The sequence below is a fragment of the Sinocyclocheilus grahami genome, unplaced genomic scaffold (assembly GCF_001515645.1).
Source record: "Sinocyclocheilus grahami isolate Dianchi unplaced genomic scaffold, SAMN03320097.WGS_v1.1 scaffold1326.1, whole genome shotgun sequence".
Taxonomy (NCBI): domain Eukaryota; kingdom Metazoa; phylum Chordata; class Actinopteri; order Cypriniformes; family Cyprinidae; genus Sinocyclocheilus; species Sinocyclocheilus grahami.
The window spans coordinates 1-21,189 of NW_015506505.1; the positions used below are offsets into that span (position 1 = coordinate 1).

Genomic DNA, 21,189 nt, shown 5'->3' on the forward strand with positions numbered 1-21,189 from the left:
AATTAAAATACTTTTTGTATTTTTATTTTACTTTTTTTTTTTATTAACTATCTGAAAATAAAGAAATACTAATCTAGTAATAGTTTTATACAGTAAAATAAAAATAAATTAATAATAATAATAACAACAGCATAATTATAATACTAATATTTATTTGTGTTAATTTTATTGCTTTCAATTGTTAAACAATAGGACTTTTATTCTGGTGAAAAACTGCAGGGAGACCTTACAGCTTTAGACTGATTTATAAAACAGATTTATAAACAATTCAGTATTACAAATTTGGGAACATGGTTGGCGCATGTTGTATTTCTAAACGCATGTTAATGCATTGCATACCAAGAACTGATTTTGACAACTCAAAGTATAGCTCTTATTTAATTTCCTGTGACTCCTTGCAGAATATGACAGACCAAAACTCAAGAATCAGTGTGATGAAATCTGTGTCTGTTGTGAAGGTTATTTCTCATTTGTTGACAACAGATTTATAAACAATTCAGTATTACAAATTTGGGAACATGGTTGGCGCATGTTGTATTTCTAAACGCATGTTAATGCATTGCATACCAAGAACTGATTTTGACAACTCAAAGTATAGCTCTTATTTAATTTCCTGTGACTCCTTGCAGAATATGACAGACCAAAACTCAAGAATCAGTGTGATGAAATCTGTGTCTGTTGTGAAGGTTATTTCACCTTTAGATGGATTTCCCAACATACTGATCCAGCAGCTGCCAACAGACAGTCCTCTCTCACACACCACCGAGACCTACAACCAGCACACAACACACACACAAATACATGCAAGCACAAGAGAGACCACATCAGAAAGTGACCGAAGAATGACAAATGATCATCTGTTTAGCTGAACGTCACTGCGTGATAATCTGAATGCTCTGAACTAATGAATGGCTGAACAAAGGAAGTTGTTTACCTTTTGAGCATCACAAAGCAGGAAGCAGAAAGTCTCAGACAGCTCTTTCTCGGTGCGCCCATCCTGCTTGAGCTCCCTTCGCTTTTCCATGAACTGCACATTCAAAACATCACAAGATTATTTTTGTACTTGACACACAAAGATCGATCTCAAATATCCAAAGCTGAAAGTCCCATTGTTCAAAATCTGTCTCATAACCACAGACATGTAACTCCACACACCCTCACACACACAATACAGGCACACAACATTAAAGCCACGCTTGAATCTCAGTTGACCACATAAAAAAATAATTATTCAGGAGGATTTAAGGACGAGATTACAAGGATTTGAGCAGACAACAGTCTGACAGGACACACTGAGATGATGAAGTGAATAGAATTAGTTACTGTTGTCTTACTTTTACAGTGCAATGTGTTATGGTCTCTATGCACTTGGCCAGCAGATGTTTTATTTATCTAAATACATATTTATATTTAACTTCACATTTACATTTAGTAATTTAGCAGACGCTTTTATCCAAAGCGACTTACAAATGAGGACAATAAAAGCAGTCAAAACTAACAAAAGATCAACAATATATAAGTGCAAATGACAAGTCTCGGTTAGCCTAACGCAGTACACGTAGCAAGGTGTATAATATATATTATACACACACACAAACAAAGAAAAACAAGTAGATAAAATAGAAAAAACAGAAAGCTAGTGTTTGTTTTTTGTTTTTTTAAATATAGATAAAGTAGAATTAAAATAGAATAGAAAGTGTTAGAGTTAGAGGGTCAAATAAAGGTAGAACAGATGTGTTTTTAGTCGTTTCTTGAAGATGGTTAAGGACTCGGATTGATTTGGGCAGGTCATTCCACCAGGAGGGAACAGTTAATGAAAAAGTCTGTGAAAGTGATTTTGTGCCTCTTTTAGATGGCACAATAATATGCCGTTCACTTGCAGAACGCAAGCTTCTAGAGGGCACATAACTCTGAAGTAATGAATTTAGGTAAATGGGTGCAGAGCCAGTGGTGGTTTTGTAGGCAAACATTAATGCCTTGAATTTAATGCGAGCAGCTACTGGTAGCTAGTGCAAATTGATGAACAGAGGTGGGACGTGTTCTTTTCAGCTCATTAAAGATTAATCTTGCAGCTGCATTTTGAAAAGCAGCAGACAGATCCAGTGTAGTGTCTGGACCAATCAGGCACACCATTTTTCATTTGATTTAACAAATCAATTATTCATTAGATTAACAAACATTCACAGACCCTTCACCCAATAAACATACTGGGTGCCAAGATGTCTGTGAACGAAGCCCAGGACCCTAGTCCCTATGGCAACCACGACACCTTTGCTAGACCAGATACATTTACGACCTAAAGGCATGTTGAGAATTACCCCTCTCACTACAATTTCCATAGGAAAGACACAGTGCACAGTAGAAATGGACTCTTTAATTAATCCATAGGAAAAACTTTCTTTGAACGAACACACATATCCTTCAGGTCATTGTGTACGTTGTCTTTGAGATTTTATACTGTTTTATGCCGGCTTATGATGGAACCACTCGTTCCTGTCATCTTACCTATATGTAATCCTACCATGTTTAGTATCTATGAATTTGCCTTCTGATGATCTAAACGAGCATGTATATTATATGTTGGTACATAGGCAATATATTAGTGTCCTGAGAATCTTTAGTAATTTCGATTCAAGTTCCATATGCAAATTACCATGCTTCCACACAAAGGGTCATAAACGCCCCAGTATTTCCAAACTCCCACTTGGGATTCCGGCATTTCTCATTGGACAAGCCCATCTTGAGAGGCGTGAATCTTCTCAGACCTTAAAGGCCTCACATCAGTGACCCGCCCCAGAGTTGGTGGTTTGGTTGAATTCTGAGAAGATGAAGATGTGAGAAAACGCTCCAGGACACCCTAAGTTTGTGCCAGGCTTCAGCCTTGACTTTTCCATTCACCAAGATTCTCTGACTCAAACTGGTTCTTTTTCATCAACCAACTTCAGCAAAGATCAACTTGAACCTTCAGAGTGCATCAAACCTCTATTTCAGACAGACGAGACGTGCAAGTATTCAAACTTAGTCTTATTAATTGATACATTAGGTATCATTTGCACCTTTTTACAAAGGTGTGTTTGAACTAAGAATCTGATGTTCCCTTCAAGCTGTAAATCTGCTGAATATGCAAATGGTTCCATAACTTCATTCCTTTTTCTCTCCTCCTTACTGCTTAAGCTTTAACCCTTTCCTATACCAACTGTATGCGTGTGTGTTTATGTAGTATGTTAGACTAGTTTAAGTGTTTATGTAGTTAATAAAGTCTTACTTGTATCACACTTGACGTTGTTCATTGTTTGCTCATAACTGGAGTCCCTAATCATGCAGATTTATGCTACAAGCTTTTGTAGAATTGTACAGTAAGAAAGTTATTTCCCTTAACCAGGAAATTAACGTTCTTAGAATTGACAGACAGTTGACCCTGAGAGGTCAAGTAAATATCTACAGCGGATCTAAATATTTATAATTAATTATAACTAGTTATGATTAATTATTCATATTTCCCCAGGAGCTGATTCGCTACACAGCAAAATAAGTATAGAAGATTTGAAAGCCGCTCTTGCCAGTCTTAAGGCTTCAACAACTGAAAGCAAGGCAGTCTCAGTCGAATGTCCACTTCTGAAGCCAGACTGGTTGCTGTCCAGGAGGTTGATCTGTGTGAGAAAGGCAGAGACTTGGTTGAACACAACTCGTTCAAGTGTTTTTGCAATGAAAGGTAGAAGGAAAACCGGTCTGTAGTTCTCTAAAAGAGTTGGGTTAAGAATGGGTTTCTTAAGAAGTGGGGTTATACGAGCCTGTTTAAATGTTGAGGGAAAAACACCAGTGTGAAGGGATGTGTTAACGACGTGAGTGCAGGTACAACGGCAGGAGAAATGGCTTGAAGGAGATGAGATGGAATAGGATCAAGCGGACAAGCAGTAGGATGATTGGAAAGGATGAGTTTAGAGACTTCTGCCTCAGAGAGTGGAGAGAAGGATGAAAACGAGTGTATGCTTGCTGGTAAGATGTGTTTGACAGTTTGTGGTGTGGCAAATTGTGCACTGAGTTTTGTTATTTTATTAATGAAGAATGTGGCAAAGTCGTCAGCTGTTAGAGATGATGAAGGAGGGGGAGGAGGAGGACAAAGGAGGGAGGAAAATGTTTTAAAGAGCATGCGAGAGTTAGGCGAATTGTTAATTTTGTTATGATAGTATGTCCTTTTAGCAGTGGAGGCATTTACTATTTACATTATTAAAATTTGTAATTGAACAAATTTAAAGTTAATTGGCATTTAACTTTACATACAGTACATAATCCACGTTTATGCAAGTACTCAAGAGCTCCCAGAAACTATTGTGTGTGTGTGTGTGCGCATTTGTCCAATGAAACACACTGTGGTTCTGACCAAGGTGTGCTTCACACTTTTGGTTTCAATCTGTGTTTTTTAAAGGATTATTTCACCCAAATATGGAAATCCTGTCATAATTTGCTCAACCTTATGTTGCTCCAGACTTTCTTGATTTCCACCACACAACACAAAAGGAGAATGTACTTGCACTTGTTGAAAGAATATAGCGCACATATGGACTAGTTTTGAAGCGTGAATGCTCCAGTCTGCTTTCACTGCAACTGCTTGAAACAGTGCCCAGCTACATTCTTCAATACATTTCCTTTCGTCATCCATGGAAGAAAGTTCATTGTGTTGTATATTTTTACCATCTTTACATTAGTTAGTGCAGTCTGATTTTTGACGTCAGGGATGCAAACTCACCATGGGTGAAAAAGGTGACAAAGACACGCACCCCCACCCAAAATTAAACACTTACAATATTTAAAACAGTTATTATTCTAACTCTACAGTTGTGCAAAAAAATTCTAAAAATAATAATGCATTAAATATTTTGAGAAATTGTAATATTGCCTTAAAAAGGACACATCAAAAAGAGTGTTTTAAATGTTATCTATAACTGTAGAAGCTGCTAAATATATTCAGCCAACACAGACTTGTTGCTGCTGTAGTTGTGTTTCTCTGAATTTACTCTGCATCTCTTAAAGCACAGCTCACTGTCAATCAAAGCAATGACTCGCAGAACAATTGAGCGGATTCACTCACGTAATTTTTTACACTCGCTTTGTCATTCCTGAAACAGTATATGTTTGGTGCTCTAAGACAAACAAAAATCTTCTTCAAATTCTAAATGGATTCTGCAGAGAAACCGAGCAGAGCACTCCCCTGATAGCACAACTGCCCGAGCTCACTAACTAGCTACACAATCAATCTCTTATTTACACCATGTGTATGCTTCATTTCTCGTTCTAGTAGGAAGATCTGCGAGCGTGTAGAACTACGTGAGCTAAAATAAAAATTGAGTGTCATTTCTTTTCTCTTGATAAGATTGCATGTACTGACCTTGGGCTCTGAACAGAAAGCAGCCACTGAAAGCCTATAACGTTTAGTGTCTACTATAAGATGTTATACTCAGTGGTTTGCAAACAACAATAAAGCAGTAGAAGAGTCAAACACTCACGTCTTTCTCCAGTGGTTCGCTGTGGACGAGGCGAGGTTTGGAGTACACAAACGTCCCGGTGGAGGAAGAGTCCTTGTAGCTGGAGGAGAGAATCTGCAGAACGTCGGAAAACTCTCTAGAGTCCGTAGACACAGACTGAAACAGAGCTGTGAACCGAGAACAAACCATCAGAACACAGTTACCACCTCTCGCACGGTTCATCCGCTCCCTAGTTTATGTATGGAAAATAGTTTATAAATGGATAATAATATCAGAGGGGAATGACACTCTTTTGATTTTTCTAAGCTGAATCACAGCAGCAGTTTTTGTGTCGTGCCCTTTTTATTATACAGATGTTTACGGAAACATCAAAATCAGGATGATCAGATCTCCAGGGCACATTCAGCACACTCTTGTTCCATGGACTTAAAACTGAAACCCAGATGTAACGATCAAGATCAATCCAAGTTCCACGTTTAGGGTCAATTGTAATTGGAAGAGTTTGAGTTGCTTTGATTACTTTGATAAAAAAAAAAAAAAAATCTAGTTTTTATTTTCGGAGTTTTATTAAAAAACAATAACATTATTCCACATTCTGTCCAATGTTGTCTTGTAAATTATGTGCAAATGAAAGGCTATGGAAGAAAATATGTGACCCTGGAGCACAAAAAAAGTCATAAGGGTCAATTTTTTAAAATTGAGATGTATACATCATCTGAAACTGAATAAATAATCTTTCCATTGAAGTATGGTTTGTTAGGATAGGCCAATATTTGGATTATATTGATATTTGGAGATACAACTATTTGAAAATCTGGAATCTAAGTGTGCAAATACTGAGAAAATCACATTTAAAGTTGTCCAAATTAAGTTCTTAGCAATGCATATTACGAACCAAAAATTAACTTTTAATATATTAACAGCAGGAAATTTACAAAATATCTAGATGGAACATGATCTTTACTTAATATCCTAATGATTTTTGGCATAAAAAGAAAAATGGATAATTTTGACACATACAATGTATTGTTGGCTATTGCTACAAATATACCCCAGCGACTTAAGACTGCTTTTGTGCTCCAGAGCCACATATATCAAATGCATATGTGCAAAAACAGGTTTAACATATAACTATTAAATTCTACAACAAAAACAACTGACAATTAACAATTTTAAAGCAGAAGTTAAAACACCAAATTCAAAAAAAGATAAAGAAAAACAAAAGCAGTTAAATAAAGGCTGTATTATAAACTCTGTACCTTTTGCAATAAATAAATAACCTTTTCTGAACCATTCCCCTAATCCCTGCTTCTGACATTTATGACTGAATGAGCTGCACACCATCTTCATGCAGTTGCTTATTATTAGTGGCCTGTGTTAACGAAACTGCTTCAGTGAGAAATCATTCGTATCTATGATTTGTTTCTCATCTGGGTGTTTTGGAGCTTGCGATGGATGTATGCGTCTTGTTTTTTCAGGCACGGCTGCTATGTGAACCACAACCACAGTGTTAATATATCAGTGATCAGAATCTTCCACTAATTTCCTGATCGGTGCTGCAATCATCTGTGAAGTATATGATAATGTGTGTCTGCGGAGTGAAACGTTTGGATCAGACGCAAGCCAGCCAGCAGCTTGTCACTGGCTCCTGTCATGACCACGAGCACCCATCACACTACCGGACTCATTTTAAACAGAACGCAAGTTTATTTGTAGCATGTAATAAATCTTGTTAATTTAGATGATTTATTTGTTTCCCCCTTTTTATGTATTTGGTGTATTTTAAAAATATGTATGTGTGTGTTAAGTGTTGTATATGTGAAGCACCAAGAAAGTCTGAATTAATTGCCCCAAGGGGGTTAATAAAGCTCTAAACTAAAAAAAAAAAAAAAAGCATTAATTGAGTGCATTCAGCGGAGCTGCTGCTGAGAGACGCAGACCAACTCCCTCCAGATCCCCAGTGATCCCCATGTTAATGAGGCTAACATCTGCCAACAAAACTAGGGATGCACCGATATGAAAATTTTGGCCGATACCGATAACCGATTATTCTTTATTTTTGAAAGCCGATAACCGATATGTTGGCCGATAAATCTATGCTGAAACCGGCTAGTAAAAGCCACAGACTTAAGACTATACCTTTACAAACTGTCAGGCTGTTCAAGTCACCATGAAATCAATCTGGACCGTTACTCTTTTTCTAGAATGTTGGATTGTTTACAATAAATGATTTATCTGCACACATCGTAATATAAAAAAAAAGAAAAGAGTCTTTAAAAAATGATTGCAATCATTAAGTAAAAGCTCCTCAGGTAAATATGGTAAACATTTAACAAATATATATACATATATATATAAAAACCATACTTCCCCAGATGAATAATTTGCATGCATTTTCATGCCAGAAATCTAAATATTTCCAGGTTCAATATTCTGAGAGCAAACCCTTTAAATATCGTAACTGAAATATATGCACATTGATGAAGTGCAATAAAATAAACAAGTGTATTTTGGATGTTGTATTTTCACTAGTCAACACAAAAACACACAAAAGCCAGATATCTTAACATCTCAAAATTTAACAGTGGATAAAAAAATAAAATAAAAAATAAAAATAATTTGCCTGTAGTGTTTTATATGAAAAAAAAAAAACTGGCACAAGGAAAAAAAAAAAACCTTGGTCTATTTTGGTTTCACATCGTCTTTAAGGATAATCAGCGTACCATTGCACATGTAAGCGTAGTAGCGTGTAGTTAAAGATATATGTTCGGGAAATGTAAAAAAAAAAAAAAATTTTTAGTATTAAATTAATTTAGTATATAAACTTATATATATATATATATATATATATATAAACAAAACGGCTTACAGTATGACATTCAGTCTAAAAATTATATAAAATAACTATATATAATATGTTTCAGATTAATTATTTTGTTTACTCAGGAGTACTTCAATGTCAATAGAACTGTTAATTAGAAGTGGCACTAATTAAATTACTTACAATACTGATTCAAACACTGGATGGATCTTCGATTGTTTGAATAAAACATTGTTTAAAAAAGAATCTTGAAATGCATGAATGGAAGTTTTGAAAGCTTGGACAGAATATTCAACCGTTTGAATGGAACCTTTCAAATCTTTACTCTGAATTCTTTGTAGAATCTACACAGGATATTTGAATTGAGGCTTTGAATGTCTGAATACAAAATTTAATGAAATCTTCAATTCTATAAACTTCTAAATAAACTAATAAAAAAAACAGCTGGCTCTTTGAATAAAATTGATTTCATTTATATTTTTAATAACAATTTATATTTTATTCAAAATGAATAATTCTTTGTTTATTTGTTAAATAATAAAATCTCAGGTCTCTGAATGAAGTGTAGTGTTCCCCACTGTACCCCAGGTGACATTCGGGTGTGGCAGATCAACCTGTTACCCGAGGGAGGGTACACACACACACACACACACACACACACACACACACACACGAGTATCTCTTATGTTCTGGGCTGCTGCACCGGATCTCCATTTATACTGTCATGAATACCTGAGCTGCCATCTCGACAGCATTACTGGGAATCACAGGCGCGAGCAACACGTCCCTGTGATGCACAGAACTGTTGTCTAGGTTTAGGTCGCTAGAATTTGGGACACAGACTTCAGTCCGAGTAACGGAAAGAAAGACAAAGAAAGCGGGCAGCGCACCTCTCTTTTCTCTGCTCTTTCGGGGGATGTGGAAGTTGAGTCGCGGCTGCTCTTGGGCTGGTTTCGCGGCCCACGAGACGCTCTTGACCCGTCTCTCTTCATCGGGACCGTCCGGACAATCCTCCTCTTCCTCCAAGGCGCCATTTTGGCTCCATGAAGGCGCAGCGGGATTGTCTTTCTCTTTGTCGCTGAATTTCCCTCCTCGACGCTCCATCGCTGCTTTATTCACGAGCTGCAGACATGAGCGGCCGCGGATCCTCCTCGCAGGCGGCGTGGGGTTTGAGTCTGCTGCTGCAAGCGCGTCGCACCACACATAAACACACACACATGTACATGCCCACAGTGTGTGACTGTGAACGGAGCGCAGCAGTGCCACCCAGCGGGCTCCATCATAACACAGTACTCCAGCGCCGCCTGCAGGTGTCAGTGCTCCACTGCACAGTGTCCCTGCAGGTCACCACGAACAAGCACAATATACACACAGTCTGATAAAGCATTAAGCCCCAAGAAGCCGTGGTTTACAGTGAATTTATTACAGCTAAGGGGCGTTGTTAGGTAGGACGCGAAGCGGAGTAACCCCCTTAGCTGTTATACATTCACTGTAAACCACGGCTTCACGGGGCTTATTGCTTTTATAAAACGGTTATTCTATTTACGTAGTAAATTTCACAGAATAAAACCAAGCAAATAAAGTGTAATGATATTAATAAAAATAGTATTCTTCCACCAAACAATGTAGTTCCTCAGAATCAGCTGTGGTTGTAACAAAGTTGTTGCCAAGCAACAAACAGAAGCAAACAAAGGTGTGTGTTTGTAGAGTAATTTACAACAGCTTCGAACTCAGCCAATCAGAATCAAGGACCGGAACTATCCGTTTAAGCAATGTGAGATATATTTATAACATAAATATTACATTAAAACGTTGTCTAAATTGTATGTAAACTGAATTATGAATATGTCCATAAGACAAAATGCAAGACAAAAAAAAAAGCAAGGCAGATGGTATTAGTGAACTGCTATATTGTCTTTAATCTGTCATGAGTTATTGTTCTCCAGACTGGTCTAGGTGTGAGTCATCATGTGCAGAGGGGCCTCACCCAGGGGCCCTGCTGCTGTCAGGGGGACGCACCTGAGATAAGTGTGTTCTTCAGGGGATATCACACAACAAGGAGCTCCAGCCATATGTCAGACCTGTTAATGTATCATAGTAATAATCTACTGAAGTAGATCGATCTCAAGAGGTTCTGCTCTCACTAATCTGGACAGACATTAACATTTACTTTTTAAAAATACTTTTATTCCGCAAGGATGCATTCAAGTGATCAAAAGCAACATTGATAATAATCAGAAATGTTTCTCGAGCAGCAAATCAGCATATTAGAATGATTTCTGAAGATCATGTGACATTGAAGACTGGAGTAATGATGCTGAAAATACAGCTGCGCATCACAGGACTAAATTACATTATACTATATATTCAAATAGAAAATTGTAATAATATTTCACAATATAGAATACAGTTTTTACTGTAATTTTTATTGCAGCCTTGGTGAGCAGAAGAGAAAAAACAACATGAAAATAATATTGCAGACTTCAAACCTTATAGTGTATGCAGTCAAATGTGTAACAAGGGTGGTAGTAGAGAAATGTTACAGTAATTAGCCTAGTCTGAAAGGTAGTATACTGCAGGTCATATTCAGCAGGAGCTAAAGAAGAAGAGATGAGTGTTTTTAACATCCGTTCCCTGTGGCCCTCGTTATGAAGGTGTGATGCACTGCAGCAGAGGAGCAGTCCCTGAACATTGTTTCCACTGTGTAAAGATGGCAAACACTCAAAGCTGAACTTAAACTTCACACCTCTGCATCAAAACACTTCCTAAACCCAAAGCAAAGCGATCCAGAGCTGCTCGCATAACTACAATGCTATCACTTATAATGGTAATTAAATACAGTAATCTGAACATTGTGTGAAAGAAATAAATATTTAAGGGTTTTAAAATGTTTATTTGATTTTCTTAATTTTGCTTCACACTGTTCATCAGTCAGTCTCTCCCATGTGTTAAAAATGCATTCCCGCCCTAATTTACCTCCATTTCTTTTGATTACTACATCAACTCTCTCTTAAATCCAAACCAACCATTTCCTTTTAATCCAACAGCAACCAAACAGAAAAACAAAAGTCAATCAGGTGAAAAACAAACTATAAATAAACATCTTATATCATACATTTCAACACAATACTTGTGAGAGAAAACAAAACAAGAAAAAGAATAAAAGACTTTTGAATAGTTTTTATATACAGAACGCTGCACATCTGACAATACAAAATACGGGCTAACGAGTAAACCTGAAGACACTTAAAGCACCAGACTTGCTTTGGCAAAGGCTGCTCTCTCTACAGCATAAGTTGTCAGTTTTGGCGCACACAGAAACACTGACAGAGATTGGCACAAGAGACTTTCCGTTTAGTTTGCGTTCACGCTACAGTGTTTTCCAGGAAACTGCTACAGAAGAATTGATGAACAAAACTGATATTTCCAGCACAATGTCAGTCACACAGCTCCGTGGGATCAGGAAATAACTCAAGCTGTCAGTCCTCAATACGGGATTATAGATTTAATATTCATCACTGGATCTGACATTGATGTAGAAATGCTTTAATCTGGCAGTGCTGCGACACACTATGAGATGAACATGTGTAATATATGTTCCTCATTCAGAAATACTATGATCGCCCTTTACTCGTGACTATAGTGAAAACATTCGACTGGTCATTTTTTATTAGTGATTACTGAATGAACATTAAACACCTGAACAATATTACACCAATGTGACTCTTTTCTTGCACAGACAGTGTGATTAAAGTGGCCCCAGTCTTACAGCATGTGGAAAGGCAGACAGATGCTCCACAAAGTCCGTTTCTGAAAGACTGGACAGTACAGTGAAAGAAAGGCACGAGAATAACACGCAAGTTAAGAGCCACCGACAGCCGTGTCAGACTCAGAGAAGTGCTTCCTGTAAACGGTGGCACACTACTGAAGAGGCTCGCTGGTGCAGCAGCACACGGTCACAGGGCTGAGCATCTGTGGGCACTCAGAGCTAGCGTCAGTGCTGTGCATCATGCTGCGGTCTCGCTCCGTCCTGACAGGCTGTCTGCGCCGCTCCAGACTCTGCTGACCACACAGCTTCTTTGGCCTGTCGAATGCAGTTGAGCCACTGCTGTTTATTGAAGGCGTCACTGGCCTGGAAGCAGTGCGTCTGCAGCTGTCCTCCGCTGCGAAACACCACCCGGAAAAAGTTCTTGGCTGAACGCAGACCGTTTCTGAAAGACTGGACAGTACAGTGAAAGAAAGGCACGAGAATAACACGCAAGTTAAGAGCCACCGACAGCCGTGTCAGACTCAGAGAAGTGCTTCCTGTAAACGGTGGCACACTACTGAAGAGGCTCGCTGGTGCAGCAGCACACGGTCACAGGGCTGAGCATTTGTGGGCACTCAGAGCTAGCGTCAGTGCTGTGCATCATGCTGCGGTCTCGCTCCGTCCTGACAGGCTGTCTGCGCCGCTCCAGACTCTGCTGACCACACAGCTTCTTTGGCCTGTCGAATGCAGTTGAGCCACTGCTGTTTATTGAAGGCGTCACTGGCCTGGAAGCAGTGCGTCTGCAGCTGTCCTCCGCTGCGAAACACCACCCGGAAAAAGTTCTTGGCTGAACGCAGACAAACAGAGATGGACATGTTTAGAGCAGCTGTAGTTCTGAAGCATTCACAGCATGTAGATTAAGACAGGGATTCTTGATGCCACGATACAGATACAGCACTGGTCAAACGTTTGGGATAATTAAGATTGCTTTAAATGTTTTTGAAAGAAGTCTCATGCTCACCAAAGCTGCAATTATTTGATCAAAAATACAGTAAACACAGTAATATTGTTAAATATGAATATGATTTAAAAGAAAAGTTTTCTGTGTGAATATCTGTTAAACTGTAATGCATTTCTGTGATGCGCAGCTGTATTTTCAGCATCATTACTCCAGTCTTCAGTGTCACATGAACTTCAGAAATCATTCTAATATGCAGATGTGCTGCTCAAGAAACATTTCTGATTATTATTATCAATGTTGAAAACAGTTGTGCTGCACAATATTTTTGTGGAAACTGTGATACCCCAAACATATGAATGGCAGTGCAAGTAAGATAAAATAATAATAATAATAATAATAATAATAATTAAATCATTTAGTTAGGACACATTAAATTGACAGTAAAGATATTTATAATGTTACAAAAGATTTCCATTTCAAATTAATGCTGTTCTTTTGAACGTTTTATTATTCAAAGAATCAGAGTTTCAAAGTAGCAAAGACGGTTTCCAACGCTGATAAGAACCATTATTAATAATGAACTAAAATACCACCAATAATAATTTATGATAATTGATCAACAAATCAGTATATCATATGTGAGCAAATTCAGCGCATAAATAATTTACATTATTTCAAATATATCTAATTAGAAAACAGTTCTTTGAAACTGTAATAAAATTTCACAATATACAAATTTCATAACATGCATATTGTCTTTTTAGAGCTGAATTCTGTTTGCGTCAATTAATCACTATTTTCTTGTTTAACACTGTAAAGCTGCTTTGAAACAATCTGTATTGTATAAAGTGCTACAGAAATAAAGGTGATTTCACTGTATTTCTGATCAAATAATTGATAAATGCCAAACGTATGACCTGCATTGTTTGACTATCCCCTTGTGAAGGACCCTCTTCTATGGAGGACCAAATCTGCAGAAATAATAAATAAATAAATAACAGGAAAATAAAGAAATAAATGACTTGATAAAAACAAATATAGTTAATTTATAATAAAATTTAATCCTGAATTAATTTTTATGACCTTTTTCCTATATGTATTATTTTCTGTATTTATTTTTACATTTATTTTTATTCTTTTTCAGTTTTATTTACGTATCTTATCGTTTATTTTTACATTTATTTATGTATTTATTCATGCGTTTATTTATTTTTTATATTTATTTATTCCCACATTTATTTATTTCCAGATTTATTTATTCATTTATTTATTTTTACTTTTCCGTGTGCAGCATGGAAATGAGGGAGGCGGTCCTTGCGGAGCATCGGTGAATCATTGGTTGAGAGAGCTCACACAGAAGCGTCAGATCAAACGAGATCGGAGTTTGTGGGATCAACTGCAGAGTTGCAAGATATTTTCACAGATTCACATTATTATGTAGAATTACACAGAGAAAACCGTGACTCCCAAAAGCATCCGGTGAATCATTGGTTGAGAGAGCTCACGCAGAAGCGTCAGATCAAACGAGATCAGAGTTTGTGGGATCAACTGCAGAGTTGCCAGATATTTTCACAGATTCACATTATTATGTCGAATTACACAGAGAAAACCGTGACTCCCAAAAGCATTGTGAGGCTAAATGCAATCGTAAACCAGTTGCACCAAAGGAACTAGTTAGACCTACGGTCTACTCAGGCTCACAATGCTTTTTGGAATCGCGGCCCACTGGCAGTTGACGTCTATATTCGCAAGTTTAGGGACCATCTCTAAAGTTAAATACGACATTGGTATACATGATTGTAACTTCAATAGCATTTGAAGAGAACGACTTACAGTCACAAAACCAACTGTAAAGTGTTTATCTACGAATCAGGTATATTTAGCAATATTTAGATATAATTTGACAGTTTATTTTAAAGGGGTCCTATTATGCTCTTTTACAAAGTCTTGATTTTGTTTTGGGGGTGTACTAGAACATGCTCTCATGCTTGGTGGTTCGAAAAACACATTATTTTTTCACATAATTTACATGATTAAAATAACTTTCTCCCCAGGCTGGCACAAACGGCTCGATTAGTTCTGGCTTTGATGAAGGTCCGCCTTCTGAAAAACAAAATGTGTTGTGATTGGTTAGCTGTCCCAGTGCGTTGTGATTGGTGAACAGCTTAGACGGTGTTTCATTACTGCCCCGCCCCCTTGCTCCGTCTTTTAACAAAAGCTTTTAGGTGAATCCGGCACTGTACTCCCTGGTGTTGTGGAAGCTGTCCTCAGTAAAATGCGCAGCACACAATAGCAAATTGGGGTTATAATGCTCAGGAACAGAGTTAAAAAATAAATTGCAACCACTGTTTCCTGACATCTGCTTTCGGAAGCCCAAACAAAGACGTTTGGGCACGGAGGTGAAGCGCAACGCAGCGTCACGCCACGTCTTTAAAATTCAAATACATAATTTTCTATGAGTGTAGGCACACCGGCGGCGTCTGTCCGCGGCGCCCAGCTACGTCGTGTTGTACTTGTAAGAATTGTTCTAGACATGCTGAAAATTTGAAGCTACAGCACTGCAGCTCTTCTTCTTCGTTTTCTCTGATGCACTAACTCTGCAGCAGCACTTCTTCTTCATCGCCTCGTCTGATGCATTCACTCAACCAAGCGTTCTAACCACAACCTCGCCCCTCCCCACCCCCCAACCATTCGAATCTCCGTAGGCGGGAATTATTTGTAATGATATTCCAATGAGCCGCTTTGTGATATCACAAAGCCCAGAAAACAAACGCTGTAGTCCAAACGAGCCGTTCGTTGTAGTTCTTGAAAAGGGATATTTTTAAAATGAAATATCTCCCTTTGGAGAGGACTTTGAGATTTGTAACTTTCTAGATCTTTTTTATGCCCAAACATACACACTACACACACTGACTAAAATTTAAAAAGTGAAAAAGCATAATAGGACCCCTTTAATAAATATCGTATGTTGTATGTAAGTTTAGAGACGGTCCCTACACGTGCGAATATTGAACGTCCAACGTCAAGCCAACTTTATGGCAGTGGGCCGCGATTCCAAACCTTTGATGCAACTGTTTTACGATCAACTTAATGCTTCTGGGAGTCTTTTCTCTGTAATTACAAAATGAACACAAGCCTTAGAAACCTCTACCAAGTGTGTCTAGAGGCGTCATCAAACTAAACTTAATGACGAAACTGTCAGGATAAGTAGGTGAATTCAGTCGCTGTAAAATAATTCGACATAACGTGAATCTGTGAAAATATCTTGCAACTCTACAGTTGATCACACAAACTCCGATCTCTATCGTTAGTTTGATCTGACCTTCTGCGTGAGCTCTCAACCAATGATTCACCGGAGCTCCGCAAGGACCGCCTCCCTCATTTGCACACGGAAAAGTACGAAGAAATAAATGAATAAATAAATCTGGAAATAAATACACGTGGGAATAAAAAATAATAAATACATACATAAATAAATTTTATTAAAATAAATGCAAAAATAAATACATAAAATAATATAATATAATACATAAAGGAAAAATAAATAAAAAAAATTAATTCAGGGTTAAATTTGATTACAAATTAACTGTATTTGTTTTTATCAAGTCATTTATTCCTTTATTTATTTATCTATATATTTATTAGTTTTTAATTTCTGCAGGTTTGATCCTCCATACTCTTCCTTTAAATATTATATATATATATATACACACACACACACACACACATACACACACATACACACACACACACACACACACACACACACACACACACACACACACACACACACACACACACACACACACACACACACACTGTGAAAAAGTAAAAGTGAATTTTCTCTGAACTTCTCTGTAGATCTTCCGGACCTGATTTCCCTTCCGTTTTAAATATCTGGGTCATTTTTGTGACTCTTGGTGAAATTGTTGGCCCAAGCTCTGCTGGGTTTGTGACTCACTGCGCTCGCTGTGGCTGAAGGCTCCTCTGATGGATCCTCCGAGGCGCACCTCTCCGTCCTGCAGGTCTTCCCACTCCAGATCTCTGACGGGGATGGGCTGCCGGTGGAGCTGATAGCACAGCTGCTCATTCTGGGTGACGGCCCGGGTGACCACCAGCACGTCCTGAAACAGGAACACATGCAGCTTCTGCAGAAACAGACAGACAGACAGACAGAGAACCTCAATCATGCTTGATGCAGCTCTATTCATTAACCTGTCACTGAAGTCTGGGTAGGGGAAGTGACCCCATAAACCCATTTTATTTTGAAATGAAAAAAGTCAAGAAAGCATGAGAGAAAATATTGGTCTCACTCCAAATGTAAATACTTGATCCTATTATTTTACATTTATTCTGTTTATTTCTTGAGTTATTTAGGATCAAGTGTTGCTACTGTCCCACAGTCAGATCAAAACTTTGCTTTTAGAGAAGCCCTACGAAGATTCTTCTAGAATCTGGTGATCAAACTGGCAACACTTAAGACTTTTTAAAAAAATGAAAAGATTAATAATTCTATTGTTTTCTTGCTATTAAAACCATCCAGATCAAAAGTTTAGACTGATATTTTGGTTATTTTTGGATGCTGAAAAATTGTAATCCAGTTCTTTCATTTAGTTCTGCCGATCAAAAATGAATTAAAACAAGTTTTTTTTTTCATGAAATATGAAGTATTTACATAAAAGAATGACGTAAATTATAGAAATGTACCACTCATTTAGGTTTGCCATCAAATAAAGCAATTTAATTTTGTCAGTCGATGACAAAACTTCAATCTTCCTCTTGGATTAATCTTTGAGTTCATACCCACTTCACTGGAAGGACTCTTCAGATATCCCTGAGAAAATGTGTAAAACTCTGGCAGGACTTAATAGGGTCACCCCAATGTATTACTTATGCAATTTCTGTGAGTGAAGTTTGCATTCAGAATCAAATTTTCTTCTGTGATGAATGAACACCAACATTTACTTTTTTTTTTTTTTGCAATTTAATCCAACTATGAAAAATTTGACTGAAAATGCAAAACAACCACTTTTATTTTAGAGATGATAAATGAACACTAATCACTGAATTAATTATGCATCATAAAATGAGGACATAAATTGACATCATGGGTGTTAAAATTTTTGAGATTTCTTTGTTAATTCTCACTTGCTGGATCTGCAATAAACGTCTTCACCAAGATTGCCTGGCCCTGTGTTTTTGACTGACAGTTTATATCCTCTCTCTCTCTCTCTCTCTATATATATATATATATAAGAATCACTCACTTGAAGCAACAACCAAGCACAGGTCATTTCACAGTTAATTTAGGAATATATTAGATCCATAAGTATTCGGTACAGATTATTTCACATACTCAGATTTACAGTTATGCTCATAAATATCTGGTTCACCTGCTACTGAGTGTGTCAAACCAAATAATATTTTTATAATACTTTTTAGCATGGGCGTCGGAACCATTGTATGTGGGTGGGACAAACCCCGCTTGGCTCATTCAGAGTCCATATAAATTAAACTCCATTTCGTGTTTTCAGTACTCGCGCCTGCTGCACTCCAGCTACACAGAAAGAAGAACAAAGCATCGTAGCATTTCTTCCGTTCAGGTGGGTCTGGTTGTGTTCACATAGGCTACTGTCACTAAACAAGCTGTTATTTAACTGAATGTTCACCTGTTACACTAACACTAAGTTAGACCCACTTACATTTTTGTTGCTTCCGACGACCATGCTTTTTAGATTTGAGGCCACTATCCTGGAAAATCCAGTGACTAGTTCTTCAGGAATGTGAGGACACAGTTTTTGGGGTTTCTCCAGTGACACCTGACTGATAAATGACTAGACTCACAAACAGAAAGAGAAATGACTGAGGTTCTTACGGCTCTTCTGTTGTTCTTGAGCTCTCCGTGGCAGCTGAGGATCCGTGAGCTGTCGATCAACAGATCTCTCTGACCACTTTCTAAATACAGCAAGCGCTCTTTATAGTAACGGCACTCAGATTCGCCCGTCTGAGTGTTAATATCAGCCACGATGCTCTGGATCATGTTCATCTATGAAAGACAAAGAGCGGTAAAGAAAAGAGACAGAAATTAGACCACACCCACAGACAGACACGCACGCACGCACGCACACACACAGACACCCACAGACACCCATAGACACACAGACACCCATAGACACACACACACAGACACCCATAGACACACCCACACAGACACAGACACATTCACAGACAGACAGACAGACAGACAGACAGACAGACAGACAGACAGACAGACAGACACACACACACACACACACACACACACACACCCACAAACACCCCCACACAGACAGACAGACACGCACGCACACACACACACACATACACATTTACAGACAGACACACTCACACCCACAGACACACACACACAGACACAGACACACACCGACACATTCACAGACAGACACACACACAGACACACTGATGTACAGAACGAGATGCTATTTTCTTCTCATTTAGAGTTGTAGTGTAAGACTAGTGAAGGTGGCAGAGACTCACAGCTTCGTCGAGGTGCTGGCGGTCGGGGTGGTCGTTCGGCGTGTGTTTGAGCATCTCTCGCAGCAGTAGCGGGTATTTAACCAGGCGACTGCGCGGGATGTCCAGGAAGCTCCAGAGGTCCAGTTTACGACTGAAGGGCGACTCCAGACAGCGCTGAAGGAAGTCGTGCACCCGATGGTCCTGTTTCTTATGGTCCAGCAATGCTTTGGCTGCTACCTGGTTACTGCAGTAACTGTTGTAGGTTTCAAGACAAGGGAGCTACAACCAGAAAGAAAGAGACGTATTCAGTGTCTTGCTTCTGAAGGACCGTTGTCTTGTCTGGCCAACATTCTTCAGTGATATTACAAAGATATCCGTTACCTTAATTTGTCATATGGGTTTGGAATGATGTGCAGAATTGCCATTTTTGGGTGAATTATCAACAACAACAACACTAGATGCTCCATGCACTTGCACTACCTCCCACATCAGGACAAATGTATTCATCACTTTCACTTTAATGCGTTCAGTGTGGACTGCAGGAGTGGACACAGAGTAAGTATCCTGTAGCTGTTGAGTTTTACAGTTGTACACACGTTATCGTGGTGCATTATGGGATATCCGGTGTGATTTCGGACACCACTACAAATGTCTGTCCCCAAAAGTGCACTATGTAAGGGTATAAGAGGCGATTTCAGACACAGCCAATGGTTCAAAATTTGATTCCTTGTACAGAGTTTCTTCGGCACTCATCATTGAGTTTTTGATTCTTAACCACTGTTTGTGACAGACCTCTGGCAGGAGGGATTTCAGGAGATTTCATCAGGTGAGACACCCCCAAACACAACAGAATATATATGACATGACTTTTCAAATCTGAACAGATTTTAAAACACTAAGCATCATACACTTGCCATAAATGGTTGCAGAGAAAAGCTGGGCATGATACACTGAACACCTGAGGATCACACACTACCAGGTTGTTCCAAACACAACAAACTCACACACACAAAAAATGCACCTCATTTCTAGGAGACACATGACAAATGAAAACATCATGTGTTCTAAAATCAGCAGCTCGAATCGTTTCATCTCTGTTCATCAGATACAGCTGAATATACAGCATAGCAGTGAGAGGATCTTACCCAGTCTACTAGAATATGGCCCACGTGATCAGTCGAACCGTCTGGCTTTCTGGCCTCTCGGAGTCGACTCAGCAAATCTACAAGATCAGAGAAACAGCTAAGGTCTTTTGTCACCACTTCAATGTGTGATGCAACCTATGACATTGACAAAGGACTGGTCTATATCACATGTTTTCATTTTTCAATCAAAATATTGTTTTTAGTAATTCAGGGAAGGGAGACAGTCTCATTGTGAGCTCATTTTTGTGAATTGATCTACATTTATGCATTTATCAGATGCTTTAATACAAAATGACATACAATGGAGGAGCATGAGCAGTTAGTCACAGAGCCAACAAAATTTAGGTTGCTTAGTATATAATGCCACATTTCTTAGAAAGCTAGAAGACAAGCTAGAGCAGATGAGAAGTGCAAGTGCATTGTTTTAGGGTTATTGAGTGGCTTCTGGAAAGTTGTGATGTTTCAGTAGTTCGCATAGAGGTCCAGAGAGGAGCAGAGAGGAGGAAGGTTTTGGA

General features: G+C 38.4%; 2 protein-coding genes across 7 annotated transcripts in view; both read right to left on the reverse strand.

The window, feature by feature from the left end:
- Positions 1–530: 530 nt before the first annotated feature.
- On the reverse strand, positions 531–12,677 carry LOC107569244 (uncharacterized). Its single transcript, XM_016255275.1, has 6 exons — positions 12,631–12,677; positions 12,340–12,515; positions 9,195–9,641; positions 5,505–5,650; positions 935–1,027; positions 531–769 (listed from the first exon to the last, which is right to left on the reverse strand). The coding sequence occupies exons 1-6, from the start codon at positions 12,675–12,677 to the stop codon at positions 602–604; spliced, it is 1,077 nt and encodes a 358-aa protein (XP_016110761.1). The 3' UTR covers positions 531–601.
- LOC107569252 (rho guanine nucleotide exchange factor 3-like) overlaps positions 12,518–21,189 on the reverse strand; it is a 58,440-nt gene continuing 49,768 nt past the window's right edge. For 5 of the 6 annotated variants that reach the window (XM_016255285.1, XM_016255284.1, XM_016255287.1 and 2 more), the window contains 5 exons: positions 20,675–20,751; positions 19,551–19,808; positions 18,889–19,059; positions 16,975–17,161; positions 12,518–12,899 (listed from right to left, as the gene is read on the reverse strand). In XM_016255285.1, coding sequence (XP_016110771.1) covers positions 12,700–12,899; positions 16,975–17,161; positions 18,889–19,059; positions 19,551–19,808; positions 20,675–20,751 — 893 coding nt within the window. In that variant the 3' untranslated portion in view covers positions 12,518–12,699. The remainder of the gene's footprint in view (positions 12,900–16,974; positions 17,162–18,888; positions 19,060–19,550; positions 19,809–20,674; positions 20,752–21,189) is intronic. The other variant, XM_016255286.1, reaches the window with a different exon arrangement.